Source organism: Vitis riparia, chromosome 9 (genome assembly GCF_004353265.1).
Source record: "Vitis riparia cultivar Riparia Gloire de Montpellier isolate 1030 chromosome 9, EGFV_Vit.rip_1.0, whole genome shotgun sequence".
In the NCBI taxonomy this organism is placed as follows: domain Eukaryota; kingdom Viridiplantae; phylum Streptophyta; class Magnoliopsida; order Vitales; family Vitaceae; genus Vitis; species Vitis riparia.
In genome coordinates this window covers 5,801,650-5,827,351 of record NC_048439.1, presented here as the reverse complement: position 1 = coordinate 5,827,351, position 25,702 = coordinate 5,801,650, and the positions used below count along the sequence as shown (strand labels likewise).

Sequence of the window (25,702 nt, the reverse complement as noted above, 5' to 3'; positions counted from 1 at the left end):
TTTTAAAATATTTATTTTGATTATTTCAATTAGTGAAGCAATTTTTATTTATTTTTGTGCACACAAAAGTTTATGATGATTAATTATTAATCCATTGGGATTATTTAAATAGCACCTAAATCGACTTATAGAAGTTCATTTATAAAGCAATATAGTATTCATTTAGAAAATGTTGTGCTTAATATAGAGGGAAATATCTATCAAGAAAAGGACATAACCACCATGATTCATGCATTGAGATTTTCTATTTGGGTAAATGAAGTTGTTTTATGAATTGATTTAGCCCGTTGCCTTTCGATATCTTATGGCTATAATAATTTATCATTCTTAAGCTAACTCTTTTGATATGCGGATCAAGTGGGAGAAGTTTAGAAATATGTGATGTGATATACTTTTAATGGTCCACATATCAAGAGATTTTACTTAGATTTAAATTTTAAATAAATGATGGGTGAAGTCCTGGTGACTACCAAATAATGTAATATCATCTAATGGAGGCTGAAAAATCTTACCTATATTTTGTTGTCCACTACTATCTAATCACTTTCTTGATGGGATATAGTCATAAAGTATGTCTATAAATATTAAGGGTCCCTACCTTAGTTTGACATAAATTAAAAATGCCTCTATATTTCCATCTCTTAAGACTTTAAAGAGGACTAAGCAAGAGGATCAAAACTTCATTTGTTTTTCAAATCTATTTAGACAACTATGGCCGGGGTAGGTGGATTCAAATTGTAACTTTCTACTTTTAGAATTATACAACAATCTAAACTCTATAAGTTACATTGACATAAAATATATAAAATATGAAAAATAAATTAATATTTGAATCGAGTTTAGGTTATTAACTCTTTAACCCAAGTGGGGCTTGGCCTTGCGTCAAAGTAAGAATCACCTAAATTTGTGGTTTTTTAAGTCAACTTTTGGTTAGGATGATGGAATTTCAAACCCTAAAATTTGTTCATATTTAGAATTTATACTCGAAAGCTAATCCGAATTTGGCGCTATACACTAAATCTTAAATCAAATATACCAAAATCTTAAAGAACTCGGCAAATCATATAGTTGCAAAAACAAAAATAAAGTCTATCAATAGTTAAAAGTCATAAAACTATCATATAACATTGAATATAAAATTATACAAAAATGGATATTGAATTGGAAATCCATACATTATACAAAGAGAAGAAATGAAGGATAGAGCACAAAGGTAAAACCAAACCACCTAATTTTAACACCACCATTGGTTAAAATTCCTGGTTTGTGGTCAGTAGCCAAGGATGAAAACATGGGTCAATCAAGGAGACAATAACATTAAATTTAATCCTATGGTAAAAATAAACCAAATGTATTAAACCACTCAACAATCCTATCCACTCACATGATCAAAACATAAATTATTAATTCTTCATCTAAAAGCTTGTTAATACGAATATATATATATATATGATCCATGGCTATGAATAGTTCATGGTGTCTGATAATTCACGAAAAATTATGGGTGCACCAGACTGTGGATGTAGGAGCATTAGAACCATTGGTGCATGTTGGTAGGTCGGAGCCAGGCTGAAAGAGAAGCGTTGCAGGATCATAGCTATGGCCAATTTCGTCTGCAAAATGGCTAGGTTTTGGCCGATGCACCTGCGGGCACCAAGCCCGAAGGGTAGGAATGCCATGGGATGCTTGGCAGCGTGGGCCACACCTTGCGAGAATCGAGCGGGGTTGAATTCATTGGCATCTTGGCCCCACAGTCCTGGGTCGTGATGGACGGCTAAGATGGGGATGAGGAGCTCGGTCCCACGAGGGATCATCATACACCCTCCAAGATGAACATCAGCTTTGGCCCGTCTGATCGTGGCCACTGCTGGTGGGTACAGTCTCAGTGACTCGTTCAGGATCATACCCAGCTGAAAAATGAAAAACCATTGGAAATGATCTTAAATTCAATGAAATGATTTCGTTTTTTATCAATTCAAATAGGTGGGTGGGACCAAAAAGATATGCCACAGTACTATACTTAGTGAAACGACAGCAGAAAAATCCTTCCATTACCTCACCTATTTGAATACCTATCACATAGTCTTTAAAAAAAAAAAAAAAAAATTGATTTTCCTTTTTTTTTTTTTTTTTTTCCAAATTTTTTTGGGTTGTTTTGATAATTTAATAATCCACAAGTAAAGACAAAAAGGTAAAACAAAATGAGATAACGTACCGTCTTAAGCTTTGAAAAATCATCTTTGCTTGGGATGTCACGTGCCCCACACACTCTCAAGACCTCTTCCCTAGCCAATTTTTGCCATTGAGGGTGCATTGCTAGGAGAATTGTTGTCCATGTCAACAAATTCGCCGTCGTATGTTTTCCGGCGAAGAAAAAGCTCTTGCATTCTTCAACAATGTCATAAACTGAGATCCGAGATGACGAAGACGAAGAAGAAGAAGAAGAAACCGAAGAATTCGAACTTATTGTTTCAATATTATCTTCCATTATACTTGCCCTGATCATCACCTCCAACAAATCTTCCGAGCATGAATTTGCCACTGGATATTTTCTCCTCCTCTCTATGAGTTCTACTAAAGATTTTGAGATTTCTTTATCCAATTTCCAAGAATCTCTGTTCTTTTTGGTGGGAAGGAATCTAAAAAGATAGAAAATTAAAAGTCATTCCCTTTTTTTTTTTTAATAGTAGAGCATATTTGGGTTAAAGGAGGATAATAATGATTATTACCTGTACGTAGAGATGAAGACCTTTTGAAAGGACTCTATGGCAGATACCATTTGTTGGGCTTGCAACTGGAAAATTGATTTTCCATCTTCATAGCTGGTCCCAAACACTGTTCTGGTAACCACCTCTTCAGTCAATCTTTGAAACCATTCTGAGACTTCGATCTCCACCTCGTCTGAATTCGCCATTGTTGACCACTTGTCCAACATTGCCGCCATGGTTTTTCCCATGGTTGGAATCATTAGCTAGCATCCAAAGCAAAGGTAAAATAAATTAAAATAATTTAAAGGAGAAATACCCTTTTTTGTTTTTTTTTCTTTTTCTTTTGAATTGATTTGTGGAGCTTACTTTGACATTCTCCATGTGAAAGGTTGGTGAGATGATCTTTCTATGGTGAGCCCATTTTTCTCCTTGGAGGGTCAACAAACCATCGCCTTCAAGCTTTCTGACAAGAGGGTGTGACTCATTTTTCTCATAGAATTCTGCTTTGGAGATAAATATTTCTCGAATGAGTACTGGATCTGAGATGGTGACGCGAGATGTCGGTCCAAACCATACCAGGAAGGTTGCACCTGCAAATGGTCATGGTCTCATGTCAAAAAAAAATAACAGAAAGTAACTGGTGAAAGAGAAGCTAACCCTAAATAATGGATACATAACAAGTTTGCTGAGGGAGGAAAGAGAAAAGGAAACAATATCAGAACCACAACTTTACAAAGGACAGTGGATGGAGCAAAGTGTAGAGAGATTTGTTGGAATGGAGGAGAGGACAGTGCCCTAAACTAGGGCACTACACAACACCCAAATGCCCTACAACTTCATAATAATGATCTGCATTGAAACCCAGATGAAAACAAGGGAAAAATAAAAACAAGAAGGAAGAAAAAGACACCAAAAGCCTACAACTTCCATCATCAGCAAGCTATGGTATTGAAATCAGAGAGAGAAAGAAAACAAAAAGGCTAGCTAGGTATCATTTAAACTAGAGAAATACCTCTCTAGAGTTATCCAAAGATGATAACACTGAGAAAATGACTTGGGAATATATTGGAGAATTAATTTCAGTCTGAAACAACTCAAATACAGAGAGTCAAGGGAAGCTCACAGATTCTGAAAATCATGATGGGGATGGTAGCAGAATGGCCTAAAAATTGAAAACCAAGAAGCCATATATAATAAAAGGGTAACAGAAAATACCATAGATTTTCTTCCAGTGATGATAGAAGGAAAGAACTCTGGGGAGGATGTTGTGATCAGAGAGAGGCATGGGCTGAGATGAAGTCTTCAAGGTCAACCCCACAATCTCCTTTATGTTGCCTATGAAGAACTGATATGGGGGTCCTCTGATACCTTGCTTGGAGAAGTGTTTCTCAATTCTCTTGGGTCTCCACCAAAGATAATCCACAACCTTCAACACAAACACTAGAGCCATGAATGAGAAGAGAGGCCAAAACCACTGCAAGAAGTATTCCTCCATACTTGCTTCTTTGTTTATCTTTCAATGAGAAAGAGAGAGAGAGAGAGAGATAGACAGAGAGAGGCGTGGCTTTGTGCTTTGTTATATAGGGAGAGAAGCGAGGAGATATGCACAAGGCCATATAGGGGTGGTGCCATGGAGTTTTGAGGGTCAACTTTTGAAGTGGGCTTAGTAAATTTCAATCATTTGAAGAGAGTATCACACCCTCATTAGTTTATCATAAGGATGTTCCCAGATTTTGTTTTGTTTTTTTCTTATCCTATTTAAGATTTGCATTCTGACAAAAAGTCTAAAAATTTTCCGAAATCCCTCACGTAAACCCTTAATTAAACCTAACTCTCAACTAACTACTTTGACCCCTTCAAGCCAAATAGAAAATCCATTTTCAAGTTTGCAGTAAGTGAATTAATGTTCAATAAAGTACATTCTTTTTTACCATTTTTTAAAATATTTATTTGGACAATTTTTGTCATACAAGAATGTCAATGGAGAATCAGCCTAAAATTCTCATCCATTTATGAGGTCAAGCTTGAGGTGTAGCTCAGTAGTTCAATTGGATTGAAATATTTGAAAATAATTGAAAATTTATATTTAGAGCTTAATACTTACCATGTAATCGAATTAGGCTTAAATTAACCATGAATTTGAGTATGGGGCCTTTGGGAGTGGGAAATAGGCCTATATGAAGGTGATGTATCCATCATCATCCCAAAAGATTCAGATTGTACTATGGATTTTTTTTCCTCTTCCTTTTCCTTTTTTTACCATTTCATGACATAATCATTTTCCATTCATCAATCTCACTCTTTCACAGACACAAACATTGTCCCACCACACACTACTCCAAACTGTAGTAGAAGAAAAACCCCACTAGAGATGTTCATGTGAAACAAATTTGGACACACATAAAGTTATCCCATACCATATATTTATTTTATGATTTTATTTCAATTATTTAATTGAAGACACAGAAAAAGTTAAATTCTAAAAAGCAGTCACTGAAATAATTAACAGCAAGAAGTATAGAGGATGGGCAATAATTAATAGAATTGATGAGAAGGGTTGTGGTTCCAAAGAAATTATATTGGAGGGTTGGTCTTTTTGAAGGTTGCCCTTTAATATCTGCACATGGACAAGGGTTTTATTTCTCCTTTTCCTTTGTTAAGAGGAGAGATTTTGTTTTTGTTGTCCCAGCCATAGGTGCCCCACTCTAGGACACCATCCCTAATCCTGCCTTAATAATCCCAAGACATGTTGGGGCCATTGGTCCTCCAATTTTACACCAAACTCTTTGGTTTTGGTATTGGGATTTAGGTTTTGGACCATTTTGGTGTCTGTCTTCCACTTGGCCAGACTCATGAATTACAAAATTTTTCTTCTTTTTAATTATTGGAAAATTAAAATATAATAGCAAGAGCATACATGCTTTGTGTTTTTCTTATTGTGGAATTACAGTTAAATAGTTATAATGTAATGACTCGTAAATGACAAAACATACCAAATCTTATTTGATTCTATGGTATTGGTAAGAGCATATTTGAGAATGATTTTGAAAAGAGTTAAAAGTATCGATTCCTAATATTTGAAAGTATTTTTTTCTCATTTTTAAAATGCATCAGTAGCAGTTACTAATATGTTATTTGAAAAATTAACGACACTTTCTAATCAATACTTTTGACTATTACTACAATATAAATAATTTTTCATGTCGCTTTAAAATATATTAAAAAAACAAGTAAAAACATTTTTACATCAAATCTAGTTTAATCAATAATTGTTATGCACATGGTGGAGGCACCTAAGGTAGCGGGTCACGTTTTACATAAATTCTAATGTTAGTTGATGACTTTGGTTAACCATGTAAACACATGGTTTTACAATACTTCTTATGAGATCTAGTCTTAGTCAATACTACATTGATTTCATAGTTGATTTTTGGTGTATCGTTGAACACATGTAAGATAAAAACAATGTGGTTAATACATAGAAAAATAACTAAAACATAAATAAGTATGAAAAATATGATCAAAACATGAATAAAACGATTAATAAGGTTTAAAATCTTAATATGATATCTGTTGCGTTAGTGGAAGTTTTAATGTAAATAATGTTAATTTAATAATATAAAGATAAAATAATCAATTATATCATAAAGAATATTATAGATGATATAACCAAATACAATTATTGGGTTCTCGAAACATTTCATGTTTTTTCACTCTTTGTATTCACATCATGAATCACAAGTCTCATCGTTCCATCAAGTGTCAAAACACATCTCCGTCTTATAACTTTTTCCTGTATGACTTAAAATATTTATAAAGATATTCCTAATAATTTTCTTTATTTTATAAGAAAATCTAATATTACAACATCAATATAAAAAATATTATATACAAATATTCTTTACAAAAAAAATCTACATTAATTAAGAATTTAAGACACTTTTCAATAATTTCATTTGATACATAAAATTATATATTTTTTATAATTTCAAAATAAATCATTTGAGTTCTATAAGGATAGATCAAATGTTTTTAAGATAATCAACATTATCATCATCAATGATCTATCTTTTAAGTTAAAAAGTTTGGCCGACAACCCTAAACTCTAACACCAATTATTGAATAAAACTTATATCATCTCATTTAAAAACAAATTAATGTACAATGAGAATATGTCATATCTTTTTATGACATTTACTATTATAATCATTTGAACGATTCATCTTCAAACTTCGATAGGTATTATTGAACTTCAACTCATTAAACCTAATTATGAGAAACAATAAAAGAATAAACAAAAGGGAATTGGACCAATATCATGGAAACAAATTATTCAGATTCAATGATAGAAATTGACCCATTTGGTATGCAATAATTGAGAATTGACAATATATGAATGCAAAATTCTTGTTTGGCATTGAAGAAAATTGGGAAAGTGATAAAAGGGAAAATGTATGCATGTTTAGGGGGATAACAAGACAAATGAGAAGAACCCAAAGAAAAAGGGGGGGAGGCATGCCCATGTGAGAAACCAACAAATTCACACTCTAATCAGAATCTTCAATGCAGTGATTATTGCCTCTGGAACATCTGTCCCCAAATTCATCCTACAAATAAGGGTTTGCTCCAGCCCCACATCTTTTATGTTCCATATGACCTTTTTTTTTATTTATTTTTATTTATTTTTCCTTTTTTTTTTTAATTTTTAAAAATAAGAGATGGATCCAAAATGTCATTGTTCTATTTTTGGCAAACTTATCCAATTGGCCAGCTATTGACGTGACAAATCATCTCTAAGGTTAGGGACAGTTGCCCTAGTTTGAAGCTAATTTCATATTTTATTTAGGGGTTAATATACAAAGCTTCAAAGAAAAAATAAATAAATAAAAAAAATACCCAATAATTATTTAGCAAAAATAATTAACAATGGTCTCTCATTTCATTCAATGTGCTCAAATAGCTTATTAAAATAGAAGGCATCATGAGGTGACAACAACAGTTCAAGAAGAAAATAGAAATTTTAAGAAATTATTATTTATCAATTAATTCCTTTTTCCTTTTTTTTTTTTTTTTTTTTGGTGAATGGGAGACCAAAAGATGACAATGGACAATTTCCTCTCATTTATTTATTTGGCATGGCAGACAAGGGAAAAGAAGAGACAAATCCTTTCATTTTCTTTCATTTTCTTGTCATTAATCCCTCCTGCCAAACACTAGGTAAACAATGACATTTTCAAAGCTGTCCATGCTGTTTTCACAATGCTTTGTAATAATTTTCAGCATTCACATGTGAAAATTGTGGAATTATCAAAAGTGTTCGAATTAAAATTAAGACTTCCCAACATTAGATTTCCCTAAGAAAATCCGTGTGGCACTGAGGCCTATGAAACCCTAGAATATGTTGAAAACCATTTTTTGTGACCATTTTGCCCCTCTCATGAATCCATGGGCTGAGTTTCCACTGGTTTTTAAATGTGAATACTATTTTACCACCCTCCATGCATGCACTCAATATTTAAAATTGCTTGAAGTTGACATAAATTTGTAAAAACAAGAAGCTGCCGCATCTATGTTTTGTCTCTTCAAAACAATTCTTGTCTCACTGTTTCTGTTAACCTCATGAAAAACAACTATTGGGTTTCCTTTCATTTTCAAATAGTATTTTTTCTTGAAAATTGACTTACATCTTTGGTTAAGCAAATGTTGAATTCCCACTTGTTGAAGCTTAGAAGGTAATGTTTGATTTTTTTCTTCTTTGTTTCTTCTTTTTTATTTTTTTTCCAAGTGTCTTGTATGGAGCATGAGATTGATGGGAGTTAATGAGGATGGGGAGGTTCACTTTTTTAATGAAGTTGACAAGTCTATGTTCTAAATTTGTTTGTTTCCCATGATTTTATAGGCCTATTCAATGGTCTAAGCTCTCATATTCATCACAATTCCATGCTCTAAACTTGTCATTTTCCTATGATTTATAAACCTACTTTGTAGCCTAGCCTTCTATATTCATCCCTTCTGAGCTGATAATGAGATGACTTTTAGAATTCAATGTCTAGGTTACTTGAATTCCGCTAACCCCTAAATCATTTACTTCTCATTACATCTCATCAATCTTTTCTGTTTATAGCATCAAAATGTTTTTTTAAAAAATTGGATCAATTTTCTCGTTCGTACCTATTGTTCATGTCACATATATACATTTAAGTTCTATTATTTTATGTATTTGTTGTTTTGTGTCTTGCTGTCATTCAATCGTATTTTATGTCATTCTTTGTACTTGGATTTCATTATTTATACTTTTATTCAACGACCTAGATTTTATTTTATTTTTGTACACTTTCAAGTATGATACCAAATTTGAAGTCCAATGATTACCTCATCGGGTTTTTTTTTTTTTCTTTTCAGGAGACCTCGTGAAATTCGTGTTATGATATATGTATGAACGCAATTATTTTGCCCAAAAAGTTATTTTTCCCAAAGTTTAATTGGATCATGTTGTCAAAAAGTTATAGCATAAGTTGAGTAATTTTAATTATTAGCCATGATTTCTTGAAAATCTTTGTCCAAAGCTTTTAGAAGATCTCATTATGAAAAGCTAAAATCTGAACTTAATGTCAAACTTGGGATCTGATTCTTAATCCAAAGTATTAACCAGCTAAGCTACTTAGTCAATCTTTTTTATTTATCTCTCTTTTTTCTTTTTCCCTTTTTAACTTTTTTGACCCCAAGTCTAACTACAATTGGATGGATGTTTGAAATCCAAATTTGGGGCGACTAACACTAAAAGAATATGGAGATACCTAAATATCAAAATCAAAGGCCTCTTTTTGGGTGGAGGGTGGTGGGGTCCCAACTCTTGTTCATCTTGGAAGGTGCCCATATTTTGAGTTCACAAATTTGCCACTTGATAAAGTTGACTCTATCTATGGATTATTATTCCCCATGCCCTATGGAAGTGCCCTAATCTTTATATATCCCAAAGATTCCTCCCCACATGTCATGTGTCTTGGTAGGTTGATAAAACATCCTCTTATGTATCTACTAAATGGTTGGTTTCCAAGCAACCAAACTACTCAAAATTCCCCATCTTTTGTTTCTCTCAACATATATGCTGCTACTTCCCTTGCTCTTTCTCATTCTTTTCCCTTTTTTCCATTCTCTTAGGCAAAAGATATTGTGAGAGGGTGAGAGGGTAGGTTATTGCAGGGGGATGTCCCTTATCCTCATGGGAATGATAAAGACCTAACCAAATGACCAGAGAATCCATATTCTTTGTGACAGAGAAAGAGAAGTTTTTGGTCCCTTGCCTGCAACTTGCTACCTTATGATGCATTCACATTACAATCCCCTTTTCTATGTTTATGATTCATTTTTTCATTTTCTTTGGGTCTAGTTTTGGTTTAGTATATATATATATACATTGCTTTCAATAAATTTGGTAGTAACTTTAAAAGAAATTAAAAACATTTTCTAATGTTTAAAAATACTTCTAAAAATAAATTTAAAAGCGTCATTGAAAATGATTCTTCAGCAATCATCTGATAAGTAATTCTTTTAAAAATTATTTTTTGTTGTATATTGTATCATTAAAAACATTATGAAAATACTCTTTTTTTTTAATTTATATCCAAACACTAATCAATTTTAAAAAAAAAATAGTTCGGGTAATAAAAATGTTTTCAAAAACACTATAAACAAAAATGTTTTAAATGGAATCACTTCCAAACAAATTCTTAATTATTTTTATTTTTCAACCTTTTTCGGGTTGAGATAGAATTTAAATAAGGAGATCCATATTATGGTTTGACCAAATCAAAAAAGAAAAATTACAAGATATAATTTATTTGAGATATTTTTAAATTTCAATAAACATTGGTGGAATATTGTAACGTTTTCTATTAAAATTACATTTAGTAATAATTAGTCATAATCGTGTACCATGATCACTTCCATCACTTCCATGCAGCCACTGGTCACGTGGCTCGATTCCAAATGTTTCGAGTGGGTTCTACTACTCTTCCTATTTTGGGCTCAGTGGCCCAAATGTTGGATTGTTTTGGGGCCCAATTTACCTAAACAAAGATTCCGTGCCCCCTAACTGGGTCAGGATTTGTTCAAACCTATAATCAACTTATCTGGGTTGGACTAGTTGACTGGGCCTGCTTGATCCGCAACTACTAGACGGGAGGAGCGTCTATTGATCAGTGGGTTCTACAACCCTTCCTATTTTGGGCTCAGTGACCCAAATGTTAGATCGTTTTGGGGCCCAATTTACCTAAACAAAGATTCCCTGCCCCCTAACTGGGTCAGGATTTGTCCAAACCTATAATGAGCTTATCTGGGTTGGACTAGTTGACTGGGCCTGCTTGATCAATTTTATTGTCATTCATTAATTTTTTAAAATAAGAATAAGAATAAGATTTATCTAAAGCACAAATTATTTGATTTTGAAATGAAATCATAATAAGAATAAGATTTGGTTTTAAAATATTACATTAATTTTTTTCCATTAAGCACAAATTCTATACATGAAACAAACCTTGTTAAATTTTGGGATACTCTATGATCATGTTCCTATTAAATATGATAATATTAGAGCCATTAATATACCTAAAAATAACATTCAACACTTCGAAAGAAAGCGTATAGGAATTAGATAGAGTTTGTAAGTATTACAGATTAATTAGCGATCATTTTCACCAAACCCTTTAGTGAGGATAGATTCATTGAATTACGAGGGAATTAGACTTAATTACAATATAATTGGACAATTTTATTACATTGGTTGCCATTAATTTTTACTTTTGTCAACTATTTGATTAAAAATGCATCTTGATTGAATTTTATATGAATAGTTTGCATAAATTGTAGCACATAAATGTATTATTTTGTAAATTATACTTAAGTGATCAAATTGACACAAAGAAATCATCACATAGTCCTCATTGTTTCAATTGTTTTAAATGCCATACTGGATCAATTGGTTTGACTAGTTGGACTATCAATAGGAGCTTAGTCCAATAATGTGAGCAGCCAAAAATTAATCTTTCCAGTAAAAGAATAATTTATCCACACAAAAATGATGAAATACAATGAAAGAGAAGATAAATAATTAAGTAATCCAAACCCAATCTAGGCTTAAGTCACTTAAACCCACAAGGAGCCTTATATAATACCTTTAGGGGTTTAGGGTTTAGACTTTTGTCATTTTATGTCTTCTAGAGAACCACCAAAGAGAAAAACTAGCCACCTCAATGAAAAAAGAGAAAAACCCACACTTTTCTCATGTCTAACATATGAGGAGAGATCAAGTGGAAGAACATTGGGTAGATGAGTTCTATGGCATTTTTCGACATTAGCTTGAGAACGATATAGAACATATAGATTGCATGTATGTGTTCTAACCTCTAGATCTAATGTTTATTTTAGTTTTTATAGTAATGGTTTTCTATTGCATTAGATCTAGAGAGGTTAAGGATACATAACATGCACGGTATGAGATCTAAGTTAGGTAACAAAGTAATTTGGGTTCCTAGCAACTGGTATCAGACCCTTAAGGTAAGTTCTAGCATGTTAGATCCTTTATAGGGTGCTCACATTGTTTTATAGGGTGTGTTTATTCATTCCATGGTCCAAAGGGTTGAATAAATGAATATAATGGCCATATATGTTGTTTAATATTATAAATATGGTTGTGATTGAAATACTTCTTCTTTAGATGGGTTGTAAGGCCATAAGGGGTATAAAATTTTTATTTTATTATAAAATATTTTCTTTTCAATAGATGGGTTGTAAGCTCCATTATAGGAGTGTAGAAATTTTTATTGTTGTAAAACTTTTGTTTTTTATCCATCTATGGTGACCTAAGAGAAAATAAAGATCCTTGAATTTTTTTATTTTTTATTTGAGATCCTATGGTGACCCTAGAGAAAAGAAGAATTATTGGAGTTTCTTTTTTAAGATCTTATGATGACTTAAGAAAAAATAAGGATTCTTGGAAGTTTTTTTTTTTTTAGATCCACGGTAGCATATTAACCCTGACTTTGACTAAAAATTGGGGTTGCCTCCCATAAGTTTCTTAGGGCAAGCCACGTATAGTTTTGAAGTTTAAGAAGTTAGGAACCCAAAACTTTAAATGGTTCACAAATTAGAGTTGAAATGAGAGAGATATGATCAATTAAAGTAAGGTTGCACAAAAGGTATGTTATTTCGGGATTGAGTTTGAGCCAAGTTCTTTCTTATTGTTTGGGCTTTGTTTTGGGCCTTTTGTTGGGCTTAAATTTTTGTGGCAAGTTGGCTTTTTTTAGGGTTTTTCAATTTTCACTAACATTAATATTTAGTTGTAGGGCTATTTTGATCATTTTGATTTTATTTAAATTTTAATTTCCAAATATGCAACAAGATCCCTAAAAGTCATGAGAAAATTTTAATTACTTCCTTGACTATATTTTTATGCTATATTTTGTCATGTCTTATAGAAATTAATAATATATTTTGGTATTCTTAATTTGAAGTAAATTTTCATATATTTTTCAAAATTGAAAAACTTATTTAAATTAGAATGTGCATGGTTATAAAATTTTATTTTAAGAAAAATATTAATTGGAAAAAGATTAAGAACTCTCTTTCTTTTTAAAATTAATTCTTAAAGATTTTATTTTATTTAAAATCTTCTCTTTTTGAAATATCTTAAAGTAAAAAATTTTCTTCTTGGAATTGCTGTTATTTTTTCAAATCTTTATAATTTTTTTTTCTTTTTATACAAAAATAAGTTGATTTTAGGAAATTCATGATAAATAATTTATAATTAAGAAGGTTACTAAAATAAGTGTTATAAAATAAAGTATTTTAGTATTCTTAATAAATTTTCATGATAAATATATTTGTAAATATTATTTATTTAGAATTGAATGTTGCTATTTTTGGGTTGCTATTTTCTTTTAGAGCTTTCTTCTTGATTTGAGAGAGGTGGTTCTCCAAATTCTCCCATCGTGAGAGAAAAAGTACCTAGAAAACATACCTATAGTGATCCTTCAGGAAAAGAAAATTATGGATGAAAAATCTTACGATACAAAATTTATGATAAAAATGGTTACCACAATATTTTTTTAGAAGTTTTAGTAATTTAATGAAAATAAAATATTTTGAAGGTACTTTCTAAAATTGAGTGTTTGATTCCTTTTAAAAAATAAATATTTTTTGAAAGTTTTTCATAAAATATTTTATCAATTAAAAAATTACTAAAAGTAAAGATTTTGGTAATTTTAAAGGAATAAATTGTTATGAAAATTAGATTTCATGATAATATTTATTAAATTGGAAAAGTATAAGGAATAAGGAAAGTAAATGTTATGAGGAATTTTGAATAAGAGAGCTAAAGTTCCTTCTTGAATAAGGTGCTCTCAAAGTTTTCAAAATCCGATAAATTAATAATTTCCTTATAACACTAGAGTTTCCAATTTAGAAAATAAATATTATAAAAATTTTCATTAGATCTTAAAGGGTATTACCAAAATATAAAACTCAACATTTCTATCTACTCATTTCTTCCTCTTATATATCAATTTACACATGTTAGTTTTATTTCGTTTTCGAGAATGAGCACCAACACAACTCATTACTTTATCATAATCCAAAGGATACAAATCTCTTCCTATGCTGAGACACTTGTGTACAAAAAGCATTAGTTGGTATCAAGAAAGTTTTTAAAATATTTTATTCTCATTAAATTATTTTAACTTTTAAAAAATATTTTGGTAACTTTTCTTATCATAAATTTTCTATCATGAGATTTTTCAAAATCTTTATTTATTACTTGAATTAAAACGCACCATAGGTGTTATGAGAACATGGAGTACCACCTATCCTAAATCAAAAGGAAAGTTCCAAAGGGAAAGAACAACTAAAAATTGAACCATCCAATTCTAAATAAATAATATTTGGAAAGATATTTCTCATGAAAATTTATTAAGAATATCAAAATACTTTATTTTATAACACTTATTTGGTAACCTTCTTAATTATAAATCATCTATCATGAATTTTCCTAAATTAACTTATTTTCTTTAATTCGAATCTTATGTAAAAAGAAAAAAATATTATTTTATAAAGATTTAGAAAAGGAAGAGCTCTTAAAAAAAAATTATTCTTATTGATCTCAAAAAGAGAAGATTTTAAATAAAATAAAATCTCTAAAAAATAATTTTAAAAAGAAAGAGAGTTCCTAATATTTTTTCAACTAATTTTTTTTTCTTAAAATAAAATTTTCTAATCACATTCCAATTTAAATAAGTTTTCCAATTTTGAAAAATCTATAAAAAAATTATTTCATGTTAACAAAATATATTACTCTATGCTATAATACGTGCCAAAAAATAACATAAAAATAAAATCAAGGAAATAATTAAAATTTTCCCATGGCCTTAAGGGATTCTGTTGTATATTTGACAATTAAAATTTAAATAAAATCAAAATAATTATACAACCAAATATTAGAGTTAGTGAAAATTGAAAAACCTTAAAAAACAATATTATTGTCAAAAATTGAGCCCAAAAAAAGGCCCAAACTGAGTTCAAACAACCAAAAAGATCTTGGCCCAAACTCAACCCCAATACTACATGCCCTTGCGCAGTCTTACTTTGATTGGTCATCCCTCATTTTAAATTTGATTTGTAAACCATTTGAAGTATTTAATTTTTTTACTTTTTAAGCTTCAAAACCATGTACGGTTTGCCCTAAGAAACTTATGGGAGACATCCTTGATCTTGAGTAAAAAAAAATCAGGTTAATGTGCAACCATGGATCTAAAAAAATGAGAACTTTTAAGGATCCTTTTCTCTTAGGTGACCATAAGATCTCAAAAAAGAAATTTCAAGAATTTTTATTATCTCTTGAAGTTACAAGAGGATTTCAAAAGAAAAACTTTAAGAACCCTTCTTTTTTCTCCATAGATAGATATAAAAAATAAAATTTTTACAATAATAAAAATTTCTATGTTCCAATAAAGGAGCTTATAACCCATCTATTAAAAAAATATATTTTTATAATAAAATAAAAATCGTGTACACTTATGTGGCTTACAACCCATCTAGAGAAGGAATATTTCAATCACAACCACATTCATAATATTAAATCACAAATATGACCATCAAATTCATTCATTCATCCTTTAGGCCATGAATAATCACAACTTGCAAAATAAAGTGAGCATATCCTATATGGATCCAACATGTTAGAACCCACCATAGGGCTCTGATACCAATTGGTAGGAACTTTGGATTATTCCATTTCTTGGTCCTAGATCTTGTAAGGTATATGCTATCTATCTTTAGGTTCTCTAAATCTAATGCAATAGAAAATTATGACTACAAAAATCAAAATAAGCATTAAATCTAGAGGTTAGACCACATACCTACAATATGGATGTTTCTAGATCATTTCCAAGCCAATGAAGATATTAAACATCGCATAACTCATCTACTCGATGTTCTTCCACACGACCTCTTTATACATGGGTATAAGTACACTAAAAGTGTAGACTCTTCTTTTCTTCCTTGAGAGTGGTTAGGGTTATCTTTGGTGGCTCCCTAGAAAATAAAAAATGATAAAAGTTTGAACCCTAAACAACTAAGAGAGTAATTTATATAGGGCTTTTTGTGGGCTTAAATCCAAATTGAGCTTAAATTACTTAATCCAACCAACTTAAATCCTAATTAATTAATTAATATTATTGGACGTAACTTTATGTTTTTATCAAAATGTCTTTGCTTTTGAACAAAAAAAAAAAAAAACTCAAATCTTAGAAAATGAGTATAGATACTTTAAAATAATTAAATTATAATATAAAAATACCTTATATTGAGAATAATTATATAAAAAAAAAACTATTTTAAAAATAACCTTTGTCCAAGGTTTTTTTTTTTCCTCAAAAAATAAAATATTGTTATTGGCGGAGCTCCAAGCATAACCTAAAACAAATGTCACTTACTAAGATCAAATAATAGGTCCCTCCCATGAGCAGGGCCTGGGCACAAGGTATGGGCGTCAGGCGTGGCTAGTTTTAACCTTTTATATAGATTTCAGTAGCCCTTTTGTTTCCACATCGAAATATCTTCTTAAACAAAACTCGATCCTATAAAATTGTTTTAAAAAATAGAAAAATAAATTAAGTAACTAAAAAACAGAAAAAAAAAATATGTAGAAAACAAAATATTTTCAAAAAACATTTGTTTGAATTATTTTTAGTTTAAAAAAATAATTATTAAAATCTTGGGAATGATTAAAAAAAATACTATAAATAAAAACTATTTTAAGTCATTTAAAACTATATAAAAAATACATTTTTTTAAATTTGACTTTCATTTTATAAAATATTGCAGGATAATTTTTAAAACCATATTAAAATATTATTTTTTAGGATTGTTTTTAAAATTCTAAAACAAATTGGTTTTTTTGGTAATTATTTTTAAAAACAATTCTAAAAAATAATTTTTAAAAATTATTTATGATATTTGTAAAACAAATGTTTGTTTAAAAATTTAAAATGTTTTTAATATTTTTTAAATAAATTTTTATATTTAATGTTTTATTTTTAATTATTTTATATGTTTATATAATTATCTTTTAAAATAATTCTTAAAAAATAAATAAAAATAGTAGAAAATAATTAAAAAATATTATCTAAAATTTTTTATTTTTTATTTTTAAGAATAAAAAATAAAAAATATATTTTGATTATCAAATATTTTTTATTTTAAAAAATAAAAAATTATTCTTAAAAATGATTTCAATCAATGCCTTCCATAACTTTTTCATATTTAGTATTGATCTAAATAATTTATTATTGTAATTTTACTTTAAAACTCCAAGTGAAAGGGAAAATCATAAATTTTGAAATAAATAGAATTAATTATTAACGTTAGCATCGTCAAATATTACGAATTGCCAGCATGGAAGCTTTCGGATTTAACGTTAATACTAATTCTATAATTTTATATTAAAAACGATTTTAAATAAATAAATATTGGCACATATATTAATGAAATTCCATTAAAAAATGGCGGCAGGGAGTGGGAGCAGCCCCACCGAGTGACTGGACGAATCGAGAGCCGCTCATTTTCGAGGGCGTTGATTAATCCACTCAACCCTCATTGCTTCCTCTCTCAAAAATTCTCTCTAATCTCTGCTCACTGATCACCGTCACCGTTTCTCTCTCAATCTGAATCATGGGTAAGTAGTTCTTTCTCTCTTCACTCTCTGAATGTTGCTTCGATTTCATCTTTTATTTCCAATTTTAAACTTTTTTTTTTCTTTTTATCCCAGGTTTTGGGAGGAAGATCAGGATCGGAGGCGATGGTACTCATCTAATTTTTTTTCGTTTTTTTCTTTTTTCGAAATCTAATTTGATTGCTTTCTTAATTCGGCCTTTTTTTCAATATTTTTTTATGTGAAAATTGGACCCAATTCAGGTTTTTCAGGAATCAACCGTTTTTTCTCGAGGCTCAGTCGCCGCAGATATGATTCTGACGTCTCCGCTGTAAATAATTTTCTTTTTTCTACCTATCTTAATGTTGTTGGTTTGATGATTGAATCTCAGTTGGTGCTTTATGAATTGATATTTGCACTTTAGGGTTCACGTTATCTCTTAGTTTTGTTGTCTCCAGTTGTGTTTGGTTTCTGACATTGTCGTATCAGTGTGAAAAACGGATTGGTACCTTATAACATATGCCTTCAATTTAGTACTTTAAATTGGCCAAAAGTCAGTTTGATGGGATGAGTTAATAGTGAGAAATTTTCATTTCAATTTTTTGAGGAATTTGATAACAAAACAAGCTAATATTAGCAAGTTTAATAAGTCAAATTTTGTTATCATTTGTCTTGCTGACATGATAAAATAAGGGAAAGTCAGAGGCTGTGGATGGATAACTGGAAGGCAGCTGGGGTCTATGTTGTATACTTGTATGTATAGTTATGTTCACTATGATACGTCAAATATCCCATGTGATGAAAGGTAAAAATCATGTGATTGGGCAGTTCCACTTTGACATTTTTAAGTATGATTAGGAGCTCCTTTCTCAGTTTAATTTTTGTTTAGATTCCAAGATAATAGGAGTACAGTAAGTTCAGGCCATTCTTTTAGGTTTTCTTCGGAACATGGAAAGTATTAGGTAAAGGAGAAAAAAAAGGAAGGAATCCAAAATCTCATGTTTGGTTTACCATGGAGGTTATAAGTGAAAATCAAATGTAATAAAGTTTAGGTGTCGTAAGGATGCATTTCTTGTTTTCCAGTTTTAAAAGCAGAAAATGATAGAAACTCCTATATAAAAATGCAAGAACTCTTTGAGACTTACTTTGAAAAGACAGTAACTTATGAAAACTGTTTAAAAAAATTGATGTATTAAAAATTTTTTACTACCTCAACTTTTAAGTTTTTAAAAGTAATTTTTAAGGACAAAAAGTAAATTCATACTTGTTATATAAGAGTTTCTATATCTTATATAGAATCTACCACCATTTTCTATTTTTATAAGAAAAAATATAGATATATCCAAACAAGCAATTAGTTAAAAACTTATGCATTCTCAAATTCTTTATTTTTTATACAGAAGGGAAAATAAGAGAAATGGATTTGGAGAAGCATGCAAAAATAATTTATCAACTTTAAAACTTTCTTGCTTTTTTAATTTTCCTTCGCTTTTCCTTTCCTTCCATTTTTCCTCTTTACTTTCTTTCTCGTAACTTTTCTTCAAACTTTCCAAGAATCAAATGGAGCCTTAGAGTATGTTTGAAAGCGATCAATAGACAAAGTGCAAACTAAAGTGATAATTTTGATATTTTGTTATTTCTGATAAAATAAAAATAAAAAAATTGATGTTTTGTTATTGGTTACCCTTGGAGAATGAAAGGCCTTCTCAATTATTCAAGACATTGTTTCCTCTACCTGGCTCCCTTAATAGGATAATATAGATATTATTGGGTTTGTAATGTGCACCGATTGACTCTTTACTCCTTTTCACAATTAAGGTTGATGAAAAAGCTGCATCCTAAAAGTTAGCTCCCTCAGAAATATTAAAGAATGATGTTTGCTTTGCGGGAACCAACTCATTAGTGTACCTGATTCATCTAATTGTAAAGGATAAAGGATAGAAGAAATCAGTGATAAGAGAGGAAAAGGATGAGAAATGTGTGTAATTTGAGGTACCTATTAAAAAAAAGGTGTGTAATTTAAGGATCCCCAAATTCGTTTATCCATTGCCCAGCCAGGAGCCTTTAAAAGTATAATAATTTGTAAGTCATCCTCAAAGTGGAGAAGATAATTAGATATTGATATCAATTCCTTGGTGACACTGTATATTAAAATGCTTAGCAGGAACTAGCATTAAAAAACACAGTAATGCCCTCAAGGCTGGACATTTTGAAAACCTCTGCTCCATAATGACATTAGTGATATTTATAATTAATCATAATACATTCAGGAATCAACTGATACCTGAGCTCTCTGCAGGCTTTATGTTAGGATAACAAGTTCATCCTGAACAAAAGGGGGAAAAGGAATGGTTGGTGGATTTAAATTGGGGCAAAATGAAAAAGAAAGAGAAATATAGACTGAAAAACAAAGGGATTTATGCACATGTTCATGGTATATTTTGGGTTAAGATAACTATTAATGACTGTAGCCATTCAAAGGGGAAAAATAGGGAAGTTTAAAACATGCTTATCTGACAAAGGACTATATATATATACACATATATATATATCTTCCTTCTTTTTGAAAGGCAACAAGGTGTCAACAGATATCTATTGATAGCATTGCATAGCTTGATCATTATCTTTATGTTTAATTAATAAAAAGAGCTAAGAATTAAACATTTGATAAGAAAATGTGATTTAACTGGGTGTCTAGACTCTAGATGAGAAAATAGTCCTCATAAGGTACAGGGTGATAAAATGTTGACATTGATAGGACTAGAGTGTTGATCATGGAAGAGTGTGTTATCTTCCTCGAAGCATCATGGGGGAGATAGATCTGCACATTTGATGGACACAAGTTTATTGGATCATTCTTGAGGATTTGGATTTAGAAGGATGGAATTTTGGAGATATTTTCATGCTTCTGAGTTCTGACAGACTTGGGTTGGTTGCATGTCCATGTTTTATCATACATTTTCCATTTGTAGAATCATATTAAATTATTTATTGTAAACATAGATGACACCTTAGTTCATTAGGTCCACCAAGTGTGTGGTTGACTAGGTGTGTCAATCATTTGTTGTGTGGGTGACCATCCATGTCAATTGGTTGGTGTGTGTTTGACCAGCCATAGCTTGGACTTGCCAGGGCTTTGATATTTTGGATGGAAGAAGTGGTTGAACAATGTATGGGTTCCCAATTAGTCATTGGAAAATAATAAGTTTAGTGTTTTGGCTTGGTTCTGTCATGAGTTGGTTGACCGTCTGCTGCCTTTAAATGAGCCGTTAAACCATTGTCAGGATAATAAAATTTGCCAAACCATCCCAGCACGAGGTCTAGTTAGGTTGAACTGGCCCTGGTTTTGTTCCTAATGGTGATCTTCATTTCAGTTGATATATGACAATTTTATAAATCTTGTTACTCTTGGATATATCTTTCTTCCTCTTTTTTTCCTTCTTTCTTTTTTTATTTAACAGGGCTGTAGCATCATTTGTAGGCTCTTCCAGCCCCACCATTACTTATTCTGAAGCAGGACCAAAATGGACCTGGAGTTGCTGGCATTAAATCCCTAAGAGTGCTTGCACTACTTGGGGCAGGTGTTTCAGGCCTTTTGAGCTTTGCAACAATAGCTTCTTCAGATGAGGCTGAACATGGCCTGGAATGTCCAAACTATCCATGGCCTCACAGCGGCATTCTCAGTTCATATGACCATGCTTCGTAAGCAGATTACATCTTATGTTATCTATTACGCAATCTATAGAAAAGTGTCTTGATAGGACTTTGAGAAACTAAACATCAGTTCAAAGGCCTTCCCTTGGGCTTTCTAGCTCTGCCCTATCAACTTTGTTCTGGAAAAATATATCCAATACAGTTTTTTCAGTCTTGAGGAGTGAACAAATTGAACTATGGTTCTGATAATACATTCAGACTTAGGAGAACTTATTGCATTGAGTCAGGTGCAAGCTAGATGCAGTTGGCCAGATTTTCTGGTTTTCCCAGTAGTCACTAGGAAATGTCTAAACCTTCCGATTTCCTGATCTCAGTGGTTAAGCTCAGGTTCCTCTATGGAGGAACACATTTATGCAAAAATTCCATCTTAATTTTTCCCATTCTCTCAGTTTTACTTGATACATTTATGCTGATTTTACAAGAACAGGATTCGGCGGGGTCACCAGGTTTACCAGCAAGTTTGTGCTTCTTGCCATTCAATGTCTTTAATTTCATTTCGTGATCTTGTGGGTGTGGCATACACTGAAGAAGAGACAAAGGCTATGGCAGCTGAGATTGAAGTGGATGATGGGCCTAATGATGAGGGTGAGATGTTTACTCGCCCTGGAAAGCTAAGTGATCGTTTTCCTCAGCCTTATGCAAATGAACAAGCAGCTAGATTTGCTAATGGAGGAGCATATCCTCCAGATCTAAGTCTCATCACCAAGGTATTAATTTTGTTATAGATCCCTTGATAGAAGTGAATGGCTGTCCACCCCTACAATAACTGACTCTTTGTCCTCTCAGGCCCGCCACAATGGTCAGAATTATGTATTTGCTCTTTTAACTGGTTACCGTGATCCTCCAGCTGGTGTTTCAGTAAGTTCTTTATCTCAGATTATATATAAACATGTAATAGAACATATTTTCAGTTATGTGATGATGTCCAGGTTCATGGATATTGCCATGGATTTGAAAGTCGTATACCCATGTCATTCATTCTGATAGAAGAAACTACAGACAGCCCTTTGGAACAATTTTTTTAAAAATTTTTTTTTTTCCCTTTTGGTTTCTTTGGTCTCTTGAAAATCTCGAGTCACTGAAGAACTTAAACAGTGGAGTTAAGAAAATGGCTCTCTTCATATCAGCTGTCATCTGTTAGTTTCTGGATGGCACTGAAACACTTAAAACCACGCCTGGTTGGTCCTGTAGTTCAGGAGATAGCAATGAAGGAAAAGGAAAAAGAAAATATATTTGATTTTTTAATCCTGAAACTGCACTATAGCTGAGAAGCAAACACACCAAATGCCATACAAGATCACTTGTAAGATTTTTGCATTAGATGTTAATCAATATCTATTCTATTGCTACAACAGAGAGCAACATACAAATGTTATTGCATGCTATTGAATGTAAAATAATCTTGTAGCTTCTTATGGTAAGCAACATTAACTTCTAACTTTGCAAAAGGGCGAGGAATTATTTTATTTCTAACTGATAATCATCTTGACTTGGGTTTTGTCATCATTTGATTGCTCTTTCTGCATTCTTTTAATGAATGTTCCATCCTGATGTCATTGAACTCTTTCTGTAGATTCGAGACGGGCTGCACTATAATCCTTATTTCCCTGGTGGGGCAATAGCTATGCCCAAAATGCTCATCGATGGTGCTGTTGAGTATGAAGATGGTACCCCTGCCACAGAAGCACAAGTAACATCCTGTGCTTTCAATGTATTTTATTTTGCAAATTTCATACTGAAGGTATGGAAAAACTGATATTCTCATCTTAACGTTGGCACAGATGGGGAAAGATGTTGTCACATTTTTATCATGGGCTGCAGAGCCAGAAATGGAAGAGAGAAAACTGGTAATGTTATATCTCTATCAATCAACAGTTTATGCACAAAGAAAAGATCTTATATCTGAATTCTTATTTTTACTAGTACATTATACTAAAAAATATTTGTACACAATAATATATATATATATAGGGGGACTATTTTCTCCTTTTTGTCTCTGTTAGGAATTGAACCTGAAACCTCTCATATATAGAGATAAGAGAATATTATGATTTTGGTTCACCTGGTTTTCATTTCCTTTTCTTTTTTTTGGTTTGGTTAAGATGTTATAAAAGTATTAACCTTTCCAAAAAAGGTAAAAAAAAAAAAAAAAAAAGGATGTTACAAAAGTTTTGCAGTCATCAAATGAGTTACTCCAATGATCTTAATTGGATCCTCAGAGAAAGGGTCCCTTAGAAAAGTAGGTCAGACCATTAGATGCACTTTATATTTTCTTAGGCCAACTTTTCAGGTCCATGTCTTGGACTCAAGACATTCTTCAAATAAAAGAGCTGTTCTATTTATGCATCCCTAACCATCCATCTCAAACTGTGTGACTTATCACTTTCCTTATCTCCAAGAAAAATGGTAACATAATCTTGGAGTTGCCATCTATCAATTATTAGAAATGGGAATCGAGATGGATTATTTGTGAAAAAGAGCATTTTTTTCCAAGTAACAATAACTATTTCTAACCAAATTTGGCTTTTAAAAAATGCAGATGGGATTTAAATGGATATTTGTGTTGTCACTTGCACTTCTCCAAGCAGCTTACTACCGACGCCTAAAATGGTCAATCTTCAAGTCCCGTAAGCTGATTGTCGATGTTGTCAACTGATCTCCTCTCTATTTTGTTTAATTTATGTATGTATTTGAGAGAATTGGAATTTGTAATAATGACTCTAGTAGATGATCTAGGTTTTTATTTTTCATTCAAGTTAAAATGATCTAGACAGTGAATGGCTATGGAAATTAGTTTCTGCTGCAACTAATACTTTTTGAGGAAAGAAGAAGTTGCTGCCATATGTGAAATATTGGTAGTCCTGAAAATATTTTGAAATTTTGACCCAAATCTTTGCTTGAATTCTTAATTTTAGAGAAGATGCTTATCTCTAAGGTTTTATTCCTACCAGAAGCTGCTCTCTTACCAGATTAAAGCAAATAACAAAGGTAGATTCTATGTCACTTTGATTTATCTGGGTCATCATCTCTTTTAACTAGTTGCCATCACAAAAGTCAGTTCATCCTTTCATCCACCATGTGCAGCAATTAGTTAAGCATATGAAAAGCGCTTCCTTGGAGAAGCGACAAGAGTAATGTGTGTGTGGGGGGGGGGGGGGGGGGGGGGGGGGTGGGGTGGTGGTGGGGTTGAGGAGTAGGGTGGGTTGAGTGGTATTGATGGTGTGGTGGGTTGAGTGGTATTGATGGTGTAGTAGGTGGCAGCGGAGGTTCTGTTACCAGGCGGTCTTGGCAGTGCTTACAGCATATTTGCTGTCTCAATAATTTGTCTCACTACGTGCTCCAAGAAAGTTGTGTAGTCGAGGCAATGCAATGGGTGTTCTCAATCGTAGGCTCTGTAGCAGAGCCCCTTTTGCCCAAAATCTTGACATGGGTTTAACTGGCAATTACCAAGGATTCTTCTCACTATTGATTTGGCAAGTATCTCAATGATCTGGGTACTTGCTGTATGTATGATCCTTTCCCTGAAAACTCTACTGGAATTGAAGGGGCAGTCTGAGGGTTGCAATTATTTGAAGGGGTATACGCCTTTACAACTTTGTCCATGTATGAGTAAGGGGTTGGTCTTTGGGTTATTATTATTATTTTAAAAAGAAAAAATTAAGCAAGACGAGTGAAGGATAAGTATATTCTTAGTGGAGTTGTGAATCTTCTGATGCATTTAGTAAAATTGGAATGAAGTTGTGAATCTTCTGATCCATAGCCTGGTTTGTTTAGGGCCCTCTTGGTGACTTCTAATGAACTCTTGTTTGTGCCTATTGACTCAAAAAGGGTTGATATGGGGATGAATGATGAATCACTCAAGCTGCTTTTCCTAATACCTGATTCCGTTTGTCTGAAAAAAAGGCCGAAAGTACCTAACTCAAGTGCTTAAACAAATAGTTTGCCTCGGACACCCAAGAGCCTGTTTCACAACGTTTTTCTAAAACAGTTTTTAATTCTTAAACATAATCTTCAATTGTTTTCAAAAAAATTGAAAACAAAACTTTATTAAGGAATAATTCTGAAAAATATTTTGTCA

At 31.7% G+C, this 25,702-nt stretch overlaps 2 protein-coding genes across 3 annotated transcripts; one reads left to right on the top strand and one right to left on the bottom strand.

Annotated features, from left to right (window-relative positions):
* Nucleotides 1-1,156: 1,156 nt before the first annotated feature.
* On the bottom strand, nucleotides 1,157-4,314 carry LOC117921711 (cytochrome P450 734A1-like). The gene is made up of 5 exons (XM_034839671.1): nucleotides 3,924-4,314; nucleotides 3,075-3,298; nucleotides 2,730-2,971; nucleotides 2,216-2,639; nucleotides 1,157-1,910 (listed from the first exon to the last, which is right to left on the bottom strand). The coding sequence occupies exons 1-5, from the start codon at nucleotides 4,201-4,203 to the stop codon at nucleotides 1,461-1,463; spliced, it is 1,620 nt and encodes a 539-aa protein (XP_034695562.1). The 5' UTR covers nucleotides 4,204-4,314; the 3' UTR covers nucleotides 1,157-1,460.
* A 13,488-nt stretch (nucleotides 4,315-17,802) lies between these two features.
* LOC117922092 (cytochrome c1-2, heme protein, mitochondrial-like) lies at nucleotides 17,803-24,502 on the top strand. 2 transcript variants are annotated; one of them, XM_034840111.1, is made up of 9 exons: nucleotides 17,803-17,934; nucleotides 18,028-18,060; nucleotides 18,174-18,232; nucleotides 21,392-21,612; nucleotides 22,052-22,331; nucleotides 22,411-22,482; nucleotides 23,198-23,314; nucleotides 23,406-23,471; nucleotides 24,164-24,502. In XM_034840111.1, exons 1-9 carry the CDS (start codon nucleotides 17,931-17,933, stop codon nucleotides 24,278-24,280), a joined length of 969 nt encoding a protein of 322 aa, XP_034696002.1. In that variant the 5' UTR covers nucleotides 17,803-17,930; the 3' UTR covers nucleotides 24,281-24,502. The 2 variants fall into 2 exon arrangements, with proteins under 2 accessions (XP_034696002.1, XP_034696001.1); XM_034840110.1 differs by having other exon boundaries at nucleotides 18,174-18,241.
* Nucleotides 24,503-25,702: the final 1,200 nt, after the last annotated feature.

Excerpts from the sequence above, each read along its gene's own strand:
- LOC117921711 (XM_034839671.1), bottom strand. The coding sequence starts at position 4,203 with ATGGAGGAATACTTCTTGCAGTGGTTTTGGCCTCTCTTCTCATTCATG. Across the intron at positions 2,972-3,074 it reads TTCACATGGAGAATGTCAAA|CTAATGATTCCAACCATGGG; the intron begins GTAAGCTCCACA and ends TTTGGATGCTAG. Across the intron at positions 2,640-2,729 it reads GTCTTCATCTCTACGTACAG|ATTCCTTCCCACCAAAAAGA; the intron begins GTAATAATCATT and ends CTATCTTTTTAG.
- LOC117922092 (XM_034840110.1), top strand. Across the intron at positions 22,332-22,410 it reads ATCTAAGTCTCATCACCAAG|GCCCGCCACAATGGTCAGAA; the intron begins GTATTAATTTTG and ends TTGTCCTCTCAG. Across the intron at positions 23,315-23,405 it reads CCCCTGCCACAGAAGCACAA|ATGGGGAAAGATGTTGTCAC; the intron begins GTAACATCCTGT and ends ACGTTGGCACAG.